The sequence below is a fragment of the Camellia sinensis genome, chromosome 7, assembly GCF_055761805.1.
Source record: "Camellia sinensis isolate YWXY chromosome 7, ASM5576180v1, whole genome shotgun sequence".
NCBI lineage: Eukaryota > Viridiplantae > Streptophyta > Magnoliopsida > Ericales > Theaceae > Camellia > Camellia sinensis.
This window is the reverse complement of record NC_138967.1, coordinates 177668735-177687677: the sequence shown is the minus strand read 5'-3', so window position 1 is coordinate 177687677 and position 18943 is coordinate 177668735. Positions and strand designations below refer to the sequence as shown.

Here is an 18943-nt window from a genome sequence, read left to right as displayed (position 1 = left end):
TAGGTTTTGACATGAATGACGTGACAGAATCCTGTTCGTCGACCGAAGGAAGAACCGGAGAGGAGTGCTGGAGAGGATCCGAACTCCACCTCCATCATCCTTTACTTGTGCGTAAATGTATTTCTGACATTTGAATTGAAAGTATCCTTTTTTCATAGCCAACACCTACTACCTCACTGTCTCTCTCACTTTTTTTAACACTAAAATCTCTCTGTTGATATCTTTCTCGTTCATCGACAATCTTTATACTTATTCACCATATGTTTTCTCTTTTTCATTTACCGAAAATCTCTTCCGTTTTACTTTCACTTCATTCTTCAGCCCTCTCATCAAAACTCTCTCTTTTCATTTTTGTTTTGTATTGGAAAACAAGCCCAAATTTGACAATGGTTAGGGATTTTCATTTGAATCATAAGACTTTAACTTGAAAACATATGAACAATACTTTGTACTTTCCTCCTTTTTCATTGTTTGGGGGTTTGTTTTTATAAATTTTCAAAAAAAATTAAGTTTCTAAACTGGAACTTCATATTCTTTAAAAAAAAAATTAAAAAAGACAAAGTAAACTATCTTTTTTGGCCTTTTCATTGTTTTTTTGAAATTTTTCAAAAAATATATACTTTTAGATTTGTCTAAAAAAATTTGACATAATTTTGAAAAAAAATCACTAAAGACAAAAAATTTAGAAAAAGAAGTGATTTTTTTTTTTTTTTTTTTTTTTGAGTTGTCAAAAGAGACGGTATAAATGCCTTTATTATGAATTTAATTTTAGTTAATTAAGAGTAAAATAGGAAGTTTCTTTCTAGTGTAGAAAATACAAAAGGTCTAAGGTCACGTTTGTTTAGCGAATCAGATTGAATGAGATTGTTAGTGAGAGAATGATTAGTGAAGAGATTGTTAATGTGAGGATTATTAGGGAATGGATTAAGTAAAAATGTGTTTGTTTTAATGATAGTAGGAAAGATGATTAGTGATGAGATTGTTAAATTATTTTTATATAAAATATTTCTATATTAAAAAAAATTCTAAAACAAATATAATTTTTTTATTTTTTTTATTTTTTTATACAAATAACAGGTTGCACCTGATTTTAAAAAATAAAGAAAAGAAAAGAAAAGAAAAAATACATCATAATCCCCCCACTATTTTTTCAATCCCAACTCGTAGAAGGACAAGTTAATTCTATTGAGGGTGTGGAGTAAGACTCCATCTGGAATAGTAATCCCCCTCCACAAGTAAGCCACCAAACAAGCTTCATTGAGACCCACCTCCTTACTATTCTAATCCCACCGCCTAATTGGCAAAATAAGCATGGCCTAAGTGTTATTAAAAAAAGGAAAACTAGGGGTTACAATGAAATTTTGACATACTTTGGAGGTGGACTCTAGAATTTGTTCGTTTGTCATGGGGCCCATCAGCAAAAACGAATGGTGCTGCGTGATTGCCATTTTCCCATCATCGGTGCTGAAGAAATTCTTCAACTGCTTCATAGCATAAAATCTTGCTTGCTTGCTTCGATTACTGATCTCGAAACCCGAACAAAGATGAATTCTGTTTTAAACAGTTGCAGAGGTACAATTTCAAGCTCCAAACTCCACAACACATGCACTCATGGTGAGTACATACAAACATACATACATAAGTCTCTCTAATTATTACTTCTTCAATTCACTGTGATTCAAAAATACTTGTGTTGTGTTGTGTGTGTTTATTCAAGTTATCTTCTATTTCCATTTCAAAAACCTAACGCAATGGAGATTATTATTGATTTTTGTATCCCAAGGTAAATCCAAGGTTCCTACCGGAACACTAAACGTATCGTCTGTGGATCAAAATCTTCGCCGGAGCAACAGTTTTGAAGTTTTGACGATAGTAAGTGGCGTTGCAGGTAATTGCCCTTCCTTCTCCTACTTTTGGTGCTTTGTAACTGTAATCTCATTGTAAACTGTCCTGCTACATCGGTCCGACATGACCCCGTAAACTGTTCTTCTACAACGGTCCGACATGACCCTGTAAACTGTCCTGCTACAACATGACCCCATAAACTGTCTTCTACAACGGTCTACCACACAGTGTCTGCTACATCGGTCCGACATGACCCCGTAAACTGTCTGCTACAACGGTCCGACACGACCATACCGTGTCTTCTACAACGGTCTGACACAACCATACAGTGTCTCCTATCCCATTTTTAATTTTATTTATCAGCTTATTTTTCTGTTTTGTTACTCTCTCCAAACTCAAGTTGGCTAGTACCTATCCTCCTTGAGTTTGAGGGGGCTGTTAATGTACATTGTATAATTTACCATCACCTACCACACACTTACCATCACCTACCACACACTCACCTACCACCACCATCCTCTACACTTACATCTATATAAGGAACCATTTGTAATAGACAGAACATCAATCAAAACATCAATAATAATATACATCTCAATTTATTATTTTACATGGTATCAGAGCAAGGTTAAAGATCTTGGTGTTCTTCGCCTTCCGGCGGGCGGCAACCTTGCCTTGACTGCCCGTCGGATCTCAACCAATTCAAACCTCCCTCTCCCTCTCCCTCTCGGCACCTCACTGAAACACACCACCATTGCCATCACTCGATACATACACACAAATCTCTCTCTCTCTCTCCAGTTTCTGCGTCTGGCTACCAAATTCATTTCCTCGTTTATAGCTTGAATCTGATATGTTGAGCTTGTAATCATGAGTTGCAATGGATGTCGAGTTCTTCGAAAGGGTTGCAGCGAAAACTGTATCCTCCGACCATGCCTTCAGTGGATCGACTCCCCTGAATCTCAAGGCCACGCCACCGTCTTCGTCGCCAAGTTCTTCGGTCGCGCCGGCCTCATGTCCTTCATCTCCTCCGTTCGATTCCTTACCACCATCTTGGTGCCTTCTTTTGCTACCCAGTGCTTGCTCACAAGCCTCTCTTACCTTCGGCCACATCTCCAACTGCAACTCCGGCTCATGCTGTTCGGCGTCCGAGTCAAGGTTGATCCGATGAGGAAGAGCGTCAGTATGACCATTCTGTCGCAATACGAACCGCCTCAGTGTCAGGACTCCTCCAACGTCGCCGACGTTGCCTGCAGTGGCGGCGGTTACGCCTCCGCCGACGAGGCCGTTCACCCCCAGTCCTCCGGGAGTCGCGAGCGCAAGCGAGGTATTCCATGGACTGAGGACGAGCACAAGTTGTTTCTCTTAGGCCTGCAAAGAGTAGGGAAAGGAGACTGGATTTCAAGGAATTTCGTGAAGCCTCGAACACCGACGCCAGTCGCTCGTCACGCTCAGAACTACTTCCTCCGGCGAAGCAACCTCAATCGGCGTCGCCGTCGATCCAGCCTCTTCGACATCACAACTGAATCGGTCACTGCTATTCCAATGGTTCTGTTTTTATTACCAGTACAGATTGAGAATCCAATGGAAAAACTAACCCTGGGACAGTGGATTCTACCTTAAACACACTGATATGCACATGCATCCACAAGCACACACACGGCACACACCAAACCCAGCACATGGGGGCACTCACTCACTCTCTGGTCCCTTTCTCTCCACCAGACCCACTTTAATTATATTTATCATTATTCTCTCATATTTTATTAATCTCTCTCTGTCCATCCAACCTTCTTTTATTTTATTTAATTTTTTTTTTTTTTAAACACACTGTGATCCACCACTCCATGATACACCATCCGCCAACTTTTGTCCCCCTCTTTTCCTTTCTTTTTAATTTCATATTGTCCACCGACTCTTTTTTTTTCATCACACACAAAGCCACTCTTTTTTATTTTTTTTATTTTTGTTTATTCCATTCCCACTGCCACCTTTATTATTTTTATTCATCATTTTCTATTCATCATCACCATGCTCATCAAACAAAAAAAAAAAAAACAAAAACAAAACAAAACAAAACAAAAACAAAAAAAAACAAAAACAAAACAACACAAAACAAAAAAAAAAAAAAAAAAAAAAAATTCAAATTTGCACAACAACCCATATTTTCTTCATCTCCGGGATCACCCCCGATCACAATTTTCCACAAAAAAAAAAAAAACAAAAAAAAAAAAAAAAAACAAAAACAAAACAAAAACAAAACCATAACACAACAACCACACCCACAGTGGGATTTTTCTTCTCTACTCTGCTGCGGGTCGCTTCTTCTTGCCTCCATCCTGGGCGGCCCTTGCCGGTGTTGCCTCCGTGTTTCCCACTCCACTGGGCACGATCACTACTCCCTGCTCCTCCACTGCAGCATATGGCGGCCCTCCAAATCGGAACATCACGGTGGCCTTCCGCTTCAGCTCCTTGTTTTCTGCCCTTAGCACGCTTATCTCTGCTCGCGCATCCTTATACATGCGTTGGAGCAGAGCCAGCTGGGAGTTTAATTGCTGCACCTCATTTGTCCTACTCTGCAGCCGGTGCGACAAGTTTGTGACCGCCGTCATGGACTCCACACATGCCTTCAAAGTATACTGATTCGCCTCCACATCCGTTTGCACTGCCATTTTTTGCTCCACCGACTGCATCGGAAAGTTCAACGGAGCAAACCCAGTGGTGTTTGGTTGAGGTTCACGGGACACCGCACCCGTTATCTCTCTTGTTGACTCGTTGAGATCGGGAAAGAGAGTAAGCAGACCACGGGACGAAGAGGCCATTTTCTGGGCAACAGAGTGTTACAGAATATCTCTCGCCACAGAGTGTTACAGACTCTCTCTCTCAGCACAACGAAGAGTTTTTCAGAGGATTTCGCAGGTTTTTTTGCCTCTGCCTCGGCCTCAGGCTCCGTCTTGGTTAAATAGCCGAGGCAGCCACGCGCATCGCGCGCCTCTTGACGCCGACAACCTGGCACGCCTTTTCATGGCACGCCTTTTGATGACTCGGGCACGCCTTTTGATGACATGCCTTTTGAGGGTGCGGGCACACCTTTTGAGGGCACGACTTTTGAGGGCTCGATATATATCTACATGTATATTTTTTGGGCAGCCTATCTACACACTCATACAGTGTCTTCTACACCGGTCAGCTTTATCAATCCCTTTGTTTCAACCTCAAATAGGTTTCTCTCTTCACACCTATTTGAGTTTGAGGGGGGGTTATACACAGTATCATGTATAAGTCGCTCATGGCAAACTCCCTAAGTCACCCCCTTGGTGCACCACCACAATCTGCTACAACGGTCCGACATGACCCCGTAAACTGTCTGCTACAACGGTCCGACATGACCCCGTAAACTGTCCTGCTACACCGGTCCGACATGACCCCGTAAACTGTCTTCTACAACGGTCTGACATGACCCCGTAAACTGTCCTGCTACATCGGTCCGACATGACCCCGTAAACTGTTCTTCTACAACGGTCCGACATGACCCCGTAAACTGTCCTGCTACAACATGACCCCATAAACTGTCTTCTACAACGGTCTACCACACAGTGTCTGCTACATCGGTCCGACATGACCCCGTAAACTGTCTGCTACAACGGTCCGACACGACCATACCGTGTCTTCTACAACGGTCTGACACAACCATACAGTGTCTCCTATCCCATTTTTAATTTTATTTATCAGCTTATTTTTCTGTTTTGTTACTCTCTCCAAACTCAAGTTGGCTAGTACCTATCCTCCTTGAGTTTGAGGGGGGCTGTTAATGTACATTGTATAATTTACCATCACCTACCACACACTTACCATCACCTACCACACACTCACCTACTACACTCACCTACCACCACCATCCTCTACACCTACATCTATATAAGGAACCATTTGTAATAGACAGAACATCAATCAAAACATCAATAATAATATACATCTCAATTTATTATTTTACACTCATAATGTCACATTTCTCTGGTTTTATTTATTTATTTGTTAACCATTTGCCTAAATTGTAATGCAAATTTGTGGTGACTATATTGTTATCAAATCGTGAATCCAATTGTTAAAATAGTGAATCATAAATCCTTTCAAATGGTGAATCATAAGATTTGTATTATATAATATATAACACAGTGTTTAAAATCGAAATGTATACAGTGTTTAATAAAAACTATTATTAATATGACTAAATTATAAATGTATATACACATAAAATCACATATATCGATTTAAGTAATTATGTTCTTCTATTTATTTTTATAATTTGGTGAAAACGACTATGTTTCATGCATTATATAAACAAAAATAGAAAAAGAACTGCATTGCAGTGATTCGTGTGAATCTCAATGAATTGTAGTGAATCATAAATTGAATCGTACAATTCACTCAATTTCCGATTCAACAGCACAATTTGAATCGTTTTTGTTGAAACTCATATCGAATCTGTTTGGTTTTGCAAATGCCGTTTTTAAAATGTAATTATGTGTGCATCAGAGGCTGATACCTAAACTCTGTATAATTAAACTACATGCAGAATTTTTCTTAGCTTCTTATTGGAGTCAACAAAAAAGTCGGTGTTGGTTAGCTTTGATCATTTGGGTTATTTATTTATTTGGAAATTTTCAAATATATTTGTCCTCATCTTCTTTTCGTTCGTATAAAATTATACCCATTGCTTTGATGTTTGGGTGCAAGCATATAACTTTCGATACTTGTTTCTATTTTTGATGTTTTCAGCAGCAAATTTGGTTGTGGCTAATGCAGCAAAGGCTGTAAGTATGGAGAATATTATGGTGAGAACTTGTTGTTAGCTTTAGCCATCTTGTTTAAATTCAATTAATGTTTAAACTGAGTCTTTTTAGTTTTTTGATTTGTCAATCATGCTTAGACAGGAGTACATAGTAGATCATTCTCAGTTTTTCCGAGTCCTATATGCAAGTTTTGTTCTATTTTTCTCTCCCATATAATCTCAGGAAATACGGTTATTTTTCTTCAAGTCAGGAAGGAGCTGCATCTGTTTATACTTTAGCAGATGGAAGTGTTGGAGATTGGTTTGGAGGCTTCCTATATTCAGCTGGACAACAGGCTAATGAAGCTGTTCAGGACCAGCTATCAGCTCTCAGTTTTACTAGGTTCATATTCTGCATACTGTTTCTAAGTTTGAATTTGGTCATTTGGTGATTTTATACTTATAGTTTTATCTGCTGTTCATGCATGTTCCTCTTTGCAGCTTGGCTGTTATATTTGGCGCGGGGCTTGTAACTAGCCTTTCTCCTTGTACACTGAGTGTTTTACCGCTGACCCTTGGTTATATTGGTAACAAATATTTGGTGTTAAATTTTGTGGTAAAATAATTTGATACTGGGTTGTTACTGATACACTTGGCTTGCCATGTCTGATGCGGATTCTTGGACTTGCTGAAATCATCCAGGAGCTTTTGGCTCAGGGAAAAGCAAAACAGAGGTAAATAACTTCTTCTAATTCTCGTCTTTCACTTACAATTTTGTGGTTTCCATATTATGTGATTATGTGGTCAGGGATCATTGGATCATTTCAGAAACCAGCATTAGCTTAGAACTGTGACGGTGAGCTAAGCTAAAGTACTGCTTAGATGTTTGTAACAGTTAAATTTGGTTGATGGAAATTTGAACAGTTGCCACTTCTACCACCCTAGCGCCAAGTGTCTAAGAATTGGGTGTTGTTTTTTTGGAGGAGTTACTTTTGATTATATTTCTTTCATTTTTATTTATTACACTGAAAACATATAGATTAGTTTTCTAAGCTCCTTGCATTTGGTGGTTTTCTTTTCTTTTTCTTTTTTCTTTTTTACCCTTCTCTTGCTTATGGTACTCAATTTAGCATGCTCCCTGGTGATAACAGTGTATATATATATATATATATGTGATGACAGGCTCTTTTTCTCATGTTTAAGTCGTATGTTTTTCATTGTTTAGGTCATTGGGAACTCGGTTGCATTTTCATTGGGATTGGCTACTACGCTGGCAATCCTTGGTATATCAGCATCATTTGCTGGAAAGGCGTATGGACAGATAGGGCAGGGACTACCTGTGGTTGCTTCTGGTTTGGCCGTAATTATGGGTCTAAACCTCCTGGAGGTGATTAATTGTATCAATGCTATGATTGCTCAATAATCTCGTTTTACATCTTCTGTACTCATTTTCAATACTTCTTTTTTAATCTCTCTTCTGCAGAGAATTTATTGTTCTTTGCTTTGATTTAAGGCCCACTCTATGAAAGAGATTTTTCTATATGTTACTTTCATCGTGATAGTTCTGTACCAAATAACTGTAAGTTTTTTGAACAAAAAAGGGAAAACGTAATAATTTGCAATAATGATAACCACAAAATTGCCAATGGTAAATCAGTTCTTAGTCTAACTGAAGTAACCAATCTAGAAACTATAGGAACTACATGAGTAAACAATCCTTTTTCTTCACATGCTTCTTCCTTTCCTCTTACGATGTTTCGTACCATGTTCTTTCTAAGGTAGCTAAACCTAAACCTACACATTGCCACCTTATTTGATTGATTTTCAGAAGGTGGCTCTTCCAAAAGCATAGACTTTGGTTTGGTTGTATATCCATGTTTAAGTTTTCAGCTTACATAAAACTCGAGCCATGTTATCTATTTGACCCAATTGGTTTCCGTTAGCATGGCATTCTTAAGTATGTCTAAACAGAATCATTTAAGTTCTGGATAGATATTGGTTTTATCCATTTATTCCTAGCTAATATCCCTCTTTTTTCCATGGTCTTGCTGGCCGATATTGCAGATAATCGAGTTACAGCTTCCTTCATTTTTCAACAACTTTGATCCTCGTGCTGCTGCTGCTAATTTCCCTTCAGGTAATGGACTTTCTAATTTTACCATCAGCTTCTCAAGTATTCATCACTGGGGTTTGGCTGGCTCTCGGATGTGCTTACAGCTTGAAAGTGCAACTAACATTTTAAAAAATTTGACATGTCAGGTGTGCAAGCATATTTGGCTGGGCTTACATTTGCATTAGCCGCTTCACCTTGCAGCACTCCTGTGCTGGCAACCCTGCTTGGATACGTAGCTGCATCCAAGGTACTTTTAAATGTTTATTGATATCAATTTCCATCTGAATTATTACCTTTTCAGACTGCTTTATACTGATCGTTCTGGGCCTATAATGATGGCTTAGCACTCTTATCTCTCTCTCTCATGTTTGGATGCATCATATATGCTATACATTGCATTTGAGCTTCTAAACCTATTATTTAATTACATAACATGCAGGTCAACTTGCTATGACTGCATTTATCTTGACATTCACAGTTGAGGGAGCAAAATTGGCACAATATTGGTGGGGCCAATATTTATAATTTTATAGGAAACCCAGTTTGCAAGTCTACCCAAGAGAAATTTTGAGACTCAGGAGGGGCCATGGCCCCCCTTCATCCGAACATAGGCCCACCCCTAGATCCATCTTTTAAGTTGATAGTATGCATAATGCTTACTGGTTGATTATTTAATTCAATCCTCAGTTCCAATATTGAGACAAAAAATGCAGTCATAAATAAATAACTAATGTGAAACTCCTAACAGGATCCAGTAATAGGGGGCAGCTTACTGTTGACATACACAACTGGCTATGTTGCTCCTCTACTTCTAGCTGCTTCTTTTGCAGGAGCATTGCAGGTATACTCTTTTTTCACTCGGTAAAATCTTGTATGCGAACTCTTGATGTGCATAACTTACCGCTGCTTTTCCCCTCCTTTCCGAGGTATATATAGATAGTGCATCGTGGGCCTGGGCCAAAATTATGATTGTTCCAATGGCTTAGTGTACGTAGCCAATGTTTTGGCAAGGTCTATTAGGGAGACACTGGGACTATGCCCAGATCTTCCTACCATCTGTAGGTGGAGGCCAAATCTGTGTCATCACTGATAAACTGTTTGCCACTTTGTTTCGTTCTTACTCCTACACTTTTTGTTTGTCTAATTTTTATTGTTCATTTGTATCCTTGGCAATTTCTAACACAAATTGTCTGCAGAGCCTGCTTTCATTCCGCAAATTCTCAGCATGGATCAACCCAATGAGGTATTTTCTCCCCATTTTTTGGCATTAGGATAAGTTGTGCTTGAGGTTCCTTTTTTGCATCTACTCTTCAATGCTCATCTTCATTAGTGGTCAGATGTTGACAATTCTGTTCCTTAGAGTGTAGTTGTCGCTCATACACATGTATTTGATGTTTTGTAGTGGTGCTCTCCTCTTAGGCGGTGGTATTTATACTCTGTTGGACCGGCTTTTCCCAGTGACAATGGCTTGACGACGCAAGAATGGAAAACATGCAAGTGTCCCTAATTATTACTTTGTATCTGCTTCTCATTGCTTAAGTAACTTGACATTCATGGGAAAGCATGCTAAGACAAAAACGAAAAGGGTAGGGGTGATAGATATGCTCAAATCTTTGTGTTAATGTTTGGGATATATATTGCTGCATAGAAATGACATGTACAGAGATGAAAGATTTGTTATTTGTGTACAATACAATGTATAGGTTGATAAAGTAGTTTATTTTTTTTCCCCTGAAAATATGAATTTGTATACAGTACTTATAGCGCTGATCTTATTCTTTGTCTATCTACCTGAGAGCTCAGATATGGCTGAATATTAGTTTGGAGTGTTCCAAACACTTGGGCAAGCTATATTTGATAAGTCATTTAGAAAACATAAATTCTGAGTTTGAATCTCAAACGTGCTTTAACTCTATTGGCAGGATTTGTTCTGAACTTATTTTGATGATCCAAAACCGTTCATATTATAATATTCGTCGAGCATGTCATTTATAAAAAATTTGAAGTTAATTGGACATGTGTAGCCCATCACATTTATTTTTTTAAAAAATAAACAATTAATAATTTTTTCATGGATAGTTTATTTGACAAATTTTACAATACGAATGGTTTAGATTATTGAAACAGGTTTGGAACACACCCCCACAGAACACGATGCCTGTATAGCACAACACCAACCCCACTTCAAGGTCACCCCTAGGACTTGTATCCGATAATTACTTCTGTAACAAAGCGATTGTATGAACCAAAAAAGCTCCAGGACTTGAATCTGATAATTACTTGTGTAACAAAGAGATTGTATGAACCCAAAAAAACCTAGTTGAGAGGACAAAGCTTTGTAAATACTCAGTTATTAAAAAATAAAAAAATTTAAAAATTCCTAAGCTACTCCAGTTGAAGTACAATTGAACTGTATCCCAGATGATGGGTAGGGCTGGCCCTTGAATTTGGCCAAGACCAGCTTAAAATATGGCAACGCAAACCTTAAGCTACTCCAGTTGAAGTACGATTGAACTGTATCCCAAATGGAAAGGGCTGGCCCTTGAATTAGGCCTAGGCCAGCTTAAAATATGGCAATGCAAACCCTTGTATTGACGTAGAAAGAAAAGAGAGGTCTAATGGAGATGTTAAACTACAAATCCAAAGAAACTACATAGAGGCACTAAGAGGATAATAAGCACATGAATCAAAAGACAAGAAGATTAAATTTGCAGCTTAAGCACTCATCACAACCTAATGTTCATATGATCAACAAACTCTTTTGCACAACCAGGTTAGAGGCGAAGGGTAGATACAGCAGGCACTTCATATTCCAATAAGAATGGTGTGAATAAGCATCAAAACTAGATTTTTCTAGGAGACACCCAGTAACCAAACACAAATGCACCTAATAATTCAAATTTTCCATTCTAAGACAGCAGATTATCTCATTTCAAATATAAAATTTCATATTTTCTCTATAATCATAATTCATCTAAAACAGGATGTGAAAAAAATTATTATCAAATATCAATCAATCTAAACCCGACTTGTTTCTCTGCATACACCTAATCGTACAAACAAAGCCACCACCCAGAATAGAAAGAGGGGAAAATCAAAAGATGAGGAAAATGAAAATAGGAGAAAAAAAAAAAAAAAAAAAACACCTCCTCTACAAATAGTTTACAACCTCCAATGCAAAAAGTAACCTCCAAAATGCTAGCTTTCCTGAAATATATTCATTTGGCATGCTTTAGCTGGAAAGCCAGAGTCACTTTCCCGGTGGCATCTCAGGATTTTGAGAAGAACCCTTGTGTTAATGAAGAGAAATCATATTCTTTCGCTGACTGTGTAGGAGGAGCTGCAGATGGGATTGGGGATGCTGATGGCATTGTTCTGCTTGTTCCAGCAGGTGCCACACTACTAATGGAAGCATTTTGCCCCATAGTATAAATGCTGCATTAGAGAAATGAAAAGGATAATAAATGTGAAGATTCGGAGGACATGGTAATCTTTCTTCCTCAATAAAAAAAAAAATAAATAACGCCGAATTAGTACACATTAATGTGTGTTTGGGAGGGAAAAGATTGAGTGCACACCTAACCTTTGGCATAATGCACAAAGTGATGGCCCCATGACTTGAACCCATAACCTTAAGGTTATTAAGCCAAGTCTTAACCATTGAACCAATGGTCACCCCAATCTTTCTTCCTCAATATGGTTCCTAAATTGCAGATCTACAGTCATATATAAACAATGCAGGGAAATTACAGAAACTCGACTCATCATCCTACTTTTATACAAAAAAAAGAAAAAGAAAAAAGCGATAGTTATATTGTAAGCTTATTGGAGCTTAAAGAACTTTATGCAAATCCACGGGTGTCTACATGATAAACTTCATCCAGCGTTATATCCTTGCTATGCATCGTCTAGTAGAAAATAAGCGTTTTTTTTTTTTTTTTTTTTTTAATTTCTGGTAGTAATTTTCCATTGGTGTCTTCATAGAAACTCTCTGTGGGTGTTTATACAGTCAGTGCCACAAAAAAATGAGCCATTGAAAATGCATTCTTGCATTCTCTTCACTAAAAGTAATTGAGTTTGATACTGGGAAGGAAGGGGCTGAGTATGTTGGTTGCTTATAGCCACAAGAATTCATTTTGATCAAACTGGCTAACTTCGTTTTACTGTGGGTATGTCTCGTTTCAAGCTCCATTGACTGGAATTCTATTTATATTAATATTATTTCTTTCGATATAATTTTATTTCTATCTAGTGAGTATAAATAGATATTACTCTTAAGCCTTGTTTGATTAACAAGATTAATAGTGAAATGATTAATAATCCCATGAGTTAGCGTAGTTATCCAATTAAATTAGTAAGATAACCATTTATTTTCTATTTATTTATTTATTTTTTTCATACTTGAAATTATGATCCCAACCGCTCTCAATATTAAAAATTCGCCAATTTTGTCGGATTGAATGTCTGCCGCACATGTTATCCGGTTAATAAAATTTGCAATAAAACATGGGATTGTGAGTCCATGGATTAACAAAATCCCAATCTTATGCTATAATCCTACTAATCAAATATGCCCTTATACAAATAAAATTCTCTTGTTACCTAGAATTCTCTATAAAGAAAAGAAATAATAAACTTCCAACTCAAATCTGAAATAAATAGAATTCTCATTTTTGGTTACCCTCTGATACAAGGTTATATATGTTTGAATATGAAAAAAAACTAAAAACAAGTATTTTGCAGAGCTTGAAGATTTTTTTATAAGCATTTCCATGGGAAAATAGATGCCACGTTATAATAATGACAGCAGCCAAAGCATTAATGACTGCTGAAAATTACATTTAAATTAGTATGATTTTTTAATGACACCACAATCATCTAATTTATGCATCTGGCTTTAATTTTGGTAAGTCATCCAGCAATAAACTCTCAATCAAACATTTGGTTAACAAAAACCATGAAAATGTGACCTAAACTACACTGATGATGTGAAGTACCTTGATGATGTTGGAAATGGAACAGAGCTCCCAACCAGACCTGGCCCCACACTTCCCATCTGACTCTGAGAAAAAATATATAAAAATGAGTGTTCAGACTCAATTCATTCAAAGAACAGTGCGGTTAAAATATTCTACCTGCTGCATGTATTTCTGTGGCTCATTATTTCCAACTCCTGGCATCATCATACCAGGAAACTGGTAGCCAACATTTGGCCAGTTCTGAGTGGGTACATTTGTACCATTGGGCCCCGATTGTTGTGCATTGCCAACAAATTTTGGCATCACACCAGCAGATTTAGCTGCAGCAGCCATAAGAAGGGACTGTTGCTGTGCTAACATGGCAAGTTGCTGTTGATGAGCAGAAAATGGTGACACCATATTGGACTGCAAAACAAATAAGCTACAAGATTAAATGCATTCGACTTTCAAAGTAGTAGTAGAAGAAGAAACAGTAATAAGAAAAACCCAAGGAATGTGGTTGATCTTTCATCCTTTATTAGACTGAGAATTCAACATCATCATTAACTCAACTTCATATTTTACACAAACAAAACCTAAAGTATATTTTTCCCAAAATCAACCAAATAAACAATATGTCAATCAAATCTTATAATACATTGAGAGCTAAAAAATCCTGCAGATAATGCTGTAGAACTTACCTTATCAAAAAGGCTCATAATATCGTTTTTAACATCTTTTTGAGGCTTCTCTGATACCATAGAAGGTGCTAGTGAAGGAGTGTCTTTAAATAGATCTTCAATACCAGAAGTTGACTGGGTCTTGTTATCATCTGGTTTTGTAGAGTCTCTAAAAAGATCTTCAACACCAGAAGTAGACTGGGTTTTCCTATCATCTGGCTTTGTAGAGCCTGTTTTGTCAGTTGTTGATCCTTCCGCAGCAGCTGCAAGTAGTCAAGAAGAAGAAAACAACCATATTAGTAGATATTATTGCTTATCTCATCTCATTGTTCAAAATGAGGAAAACTTAGACATACACTGGAAACCTGCCCATGTATTATCATCAGCTGAGGTTGCCTCTGAACCATTTTCACTAGGACCATCCATTGACAGCATGTTGAAAAGGTCAATAGCATAATCAACTTTAGGGGGAGAGACAACTGCACTAGAGTCTGCCACCTGCTTTACGGATTCAGCAGGCACTGCTACTGCTGGTTCTGATTTCTGAATGACCTCTTGAGTCTTCAGCGCAGGAGTGACCTGTTTGTAAGGCAACTACGTAAGGCCCACAATTTCAAAGCCTTAGGGGGCATAAGCATGTTAACAGGATTATTAATTACAAACAAACATGCAATGCAACAAATGATAAAGACAAATAAAATAAGTATGGAGAGATAAGGTGAAAACAACAAAGTATGGAGAAAATCAGACAGGTAAAGAACTGAACGTACTGACTCAGGTCCTTTAGGAGGTACAGGTATACTAATTCTTGTAGAAGGAACACTCTCCCTCAAACTACGTGCTTGAAAGTGCTTCCTTTCCTCAGATGAATTTTCAGAATTGTTAGCATATCCATGCCCACTCCTATCACTAGGTCTCTGCCATTGCATAGAAGCCTTTTCTTCTATTACTCTAGAAGGTGACATTGGCTTGCCATCCTTAGGAACCCATCTCTTCTCTTCATACCTTTAAAATATAAAAGATATGTACACTTAAGACTATGAGCAGTTGACAAACCAGACAACAATAGTGCACTGTGCTTTACCAAGGAGAATGGTTAATAAAAGTAAGGAAATGCATACTTTGCGCGTATGAAATTCTCAATCCCAACTCTGTCGTAATTAGGGGGTAACTCAGCTTCCCAATAACTATTTGACTTCTCATTTCCCATAGCTGTATAGGGAAAAAAACCAAATTCCAATTCTCTTTTTATAGCATTGGAACAAAATCAAGCACAAAAAAAACAAAAATTTTTGAACTGGGATACTTGGAGACAAGCTTACATTGAATAAATGCAACCTGTTCAGGAAGCCATGTGTCCAGAGTAGCAGACCTCACCTGTAGAAAGACCCAGAGAGAATCCATTGATAAATATGCAAATAATAATTGGTGTTTGGTCAACCACATGTTTGTTGTGGAAAGGAAATGAAAAATATTTAATAGGATCACAAGGAATAGGTTTACAGGTCTGGTGTTGGCAAGTATACCCCAACGGCTGTGGATTAGTAAATTTGGTCCCAAAGAATAGAGCAAAATGATGACACGTAAGAAGCACAGACACTTCTAAAAGCATATTCAACAGTTCTTCAATATGTCTTAATTAAAATTTTAACTTCATAACATTGACCACTTCACAAACACCTCCGGACACTTCAGCGGCAACACTTCACAGACCATGCGAAGAATCTCTTCATAGTAGCAATGTTATGCATTATTCGAAATACAACTTATGCACTTTAAATATGTTTTGAAAAATTTATAAAATAAATAAATACATCATGTGTGTTTCAATTTTTACTGTTGTTTTACAATAACCAATGAACAAAATATCACCTTTGATATGTGCACTCCAAGACTTCTGTGGATTCCAGAACATTGCATGCATATAAAGATGCCCAGATTCACACTAGCCCATCGAGGACCCCTGCATGAAAAATGAGTCACTACCAGCAACTTAAATAAACAAAAATTATTATTAACTAATAACATGTAGCTACTTTATGGTATAATGCACAAAGATCCATTGCTTTCTAATCTGGTTCTGTGACTCTATCCATGTCATTTATTTTTTCACAATTTCAATCAATGTCATCAACATTGACAATTTCCAGATAACATACTTGCTTTTGCAGTCAGCGCACTCCCTGTTCTCTGGCAATTTAAGAAGCCCTTCCAGCATCTGCAAATGACAAAATCAAAACACATTGGATCAAGGTTTACTAATAGAAGAAAATGGACTAATAGAAGAAAAGAAGGCAACAAAACATGTATCTTTCTTGGAGGGGGTGGGTTGTGTGGTCTCAACCAGAATGCCCCCGTTACATATTATCAAAGATTGAGCTAGAAAAAATAAAATAAAAAGGAGGAAGAAACTACAAAAAGTATCATATAACTAATACAATAGCATGTGCCAACCAACATACATAGTAATACTGTGACCTTTCTTTCAGCAAAATAAATGTCAGTAGTTAGAGTTTTCAAACAAACAAAGTATTCAAAATTCAAAGCCTTTAGCAAAAGGCTGCTTTTTTTTTTGTCCGAACAAAATACTCAAATTCATACGTCAGACTTTTAACATTGGAACAATCACATTAGTGTGACTTCTTCACAATACATAATGGTGCTATGGTACCAACTGACCATAAGGAGGCTGCCCAGGCAATGTAGTCATGCACAGGCACACAGCTATTACCTTCTTTTCTTCCCATGGTTTTACCAATTCCCACCAGGGACTGATTATTTCTGTCACAAAGGAATGGTGAGAAGGTGCACCTCCAGAAAACTGTTGGCCACATGTCAAGCCAACAACATAAGAAATCTTGGCATTTCTTCCATCATTATATTTAGCTAAAAGATTTTTCGGCCTTGCCAAGAGACTCATAAAGCTGGGTCTCACATTTGTTTGGATCACTAGCTTGGAGAGTTTAAAGAGTGAAACTTTGTTTGGATCAGTTTCCTACCATGGACGAGTACTTTGACTGGTATGACATGTCAAATGAATGGAGAGTTCATTTTACCAACACAGATACAATAACCAACTAAACTAAACTAAGCCTTGTCCCAGCTACTTGGGGTCAGCAATTGAATCCTCTTTTACTAATCCACAGATCAAGGGCCGTGACTTAGTTAAACCACAAGCTAATATAAAGAGATCTTTCCTAGATGTAAGTCACTCCTTTCTTTCCTTTAGGTTGTGTTTGGATCGTGGATTTGGATAAAGATTTGGATTGGAAAAGGAAAAAGGTGAGTGAAATATAGGTGAAATGCAATTTTATTTCATTCACATTTTACTTGCTTTTTCCTTTTCCTTTTCCTTTCCCTTTCCCTTTCCCTTTCCCTTTCCCTTTCCCTTTCCCAATCCATGATCCAAACTCAACATTAGTAGGAATAGACAAGTCACACTCTTGCCCTTGGAGGTCAGCTTGTTTTAGAGCATAAAGACAATAGGTTTCTATCTTACTTGAAAACAGGAATAATGCCCCATGCATGCCCCCCTACTAATAATTGAAATGGCTTACTAAAACAGCTAAAAGGGCTAACAAAGCATGGATCTCTTCTGTGTTTGAGGGAGCAGGAAAAAGAGAGTCATGATAACAACTCACAACTTCAAAAATCTCTAGACAACTACTGTCAAGACAAAATAACAACTCATGCAACACTCAATAATTGTGAACAATGCAATACACAGAAAAAGGAATAAAATAAATTAAAATTTTTATTTCAAGGAAGAAAAAAAGAAAAAAGAAAAATTGTTAACCAATTTTACAAAATTCCCCAACAGGCTCTATTAGATTAGGTGCATATAAAATTGAAGAATTATCAAAAGGTAATAATTAAGAATCAATCAACAAAGTCCTATAAACTTGAATCTTAACTTATCACAGAACCACACTCAATCAATAACGATTACTCATTCAGTTCAAAATGCAGCAACAAGCCCCAATTCGAATATTCATTAATCTATCGAAGACCAAAAAAAAAAAAAAAAAACCCTAAAAATTCAGCATCAACCACATAAGAGATCTCTGATCAGGTTTTATGGATCAGCCAAAATCCGAATCAACAAGTCAACAATTTAAAGGATCAGAAAAAACCAATCATTCAATCAATCAATAACAAATTCCAGGTCCAATACCTAGAAAAATAAAATCTGTGTAAAATTGAAAAACCAGGAGGCTTAAATCGAAAGTTTTTGCAAACCTTTCTATGTCTGGCATTGAGCTCTTTGCTAACGTTGGCCTTCTCGTTCATAGTGATTGATGATAATGGAATCGAATTCGATTACGCGATTTCTCAGAGGTGAGAGAGAGAGAAAGAACGGTCGGTGGTCTTTCTCTCTCTTCTCTCTCTCGTCTTTCTCTCTGTAGAAGCCGTCTGTGAAGGAAGAGGAAGAGAAGGAGAAGAATGAAACGGCGTCTGCTTGACTTTTGTTCGGGCGTCACGGCATGCACGTGCGAAAATCTCACACGTGTTAAGAAGAGTAGTATGAAATGAATTATGATATGATGTGAGATTAAAGTTTTTGATCCGGGTCCAC

At 37.5% G+C, this 18943-nt stretch overlaps 2 protein-coding genes across 6 annotated transcripts; one reads left to right on the top strand and one right to left on the bottom strand.

The window, feature by feature from the left end:
• The first annotated feature begins 1208 nt into the window (after nucleotides 1-1208).
• CCDA (cytochrome c biogenesis protein family) lies at nucleotides 1209-10467 on the top strand. 3 transcript variants are annotated; one of them, XM_082879968.1, is made up of 12 exons: nucleotides 1209-1614; nucleotides 1784-1888; nucleotides 6628-6680; nucleotides 6889-7019; nucleotides 7118-7203; nucleotides 7319-7350; nucleotides 7842-8003; nucleotides 8681-8753; nucleotides 8876-8976; nucleotides 9478-9570; nucleotides 9926-9972; nucleotides 10132-10467. In XM_082879968.1, the coding sequence occupies exons 1-12, from the start codon at nucleotides 1428-1430 to the stop codon at nucleotides 10199-10201; spliced, it is 1140 nt and encodes a 379-aa protein (XP_082736094.1). In that variant the 5' UTR covers nucleotides 1209-1427; the 3' UTR covers nucleotides 10202-10467. The 3 variants fall into 3 exon arrangements, 2 of the variants coding, with proteins under 2 accessions (XP_082736094.1, XP_082736093.1); XM_082879967.1 differs by having other exon boundaries at nucleotides 1341-1614; nucleotides 6625-6680; XR_014336473.1 differs by having other exon boundaries at nucleotides 1399-1614; nucleotides 6625-6680; nucleotides 9169-9570.
• A 1184-nt stretch (nucleotides 10468-11651) lies between these two features.
• On the bottom strand, nucleotides 11652-18943 carry LOC114312296 (ADP-ribosylation factor GTPase-activating protein AGD5). Of its 3 annotated transcripts, none has more exons than XM_082879964.1 (11): nucleotides 18607-18943; nucleotides 16527-16585; nucleotides 16240-16330; nucleotides 15690-15744; nucleotides 15489-15579; nucleotides 15138-15372; nucleotides 14724-14946; nucleotides 14389-14630; nucleotides 13865-14113; nucleotides 13727-13791; nucleotides 11652-12164 (listed from the first exon to the last, which is right to left on the bottom strand). In XM_082879964.1, the coding sequence occupies exons 1-11, from the start codon at nucleotides 18655-18657 to the stop codon at nucleotides 11999-12001; spliced, it is 1527 nt and encodes a 508-aa protein (XP_082736090.1). In that variant the 5' UTR covers nucleotides 18658-18943; the 3' UTR covers nucleotides 11652-11998. The 3 variants fall into 3 exon arrangements, with proteins under 3 accessions (XP_082736090.1, XP_082736091.1, XP_082736092.1); XM_082879965.1 differs by having other exon boundaries at nucleotides 13727-13785; nucleotides 18607-18941; XM_082879966.1 differs by lacking the exon at nucleotides 13727-13791 and having other exon boundaries at nucleotides 18607-18941.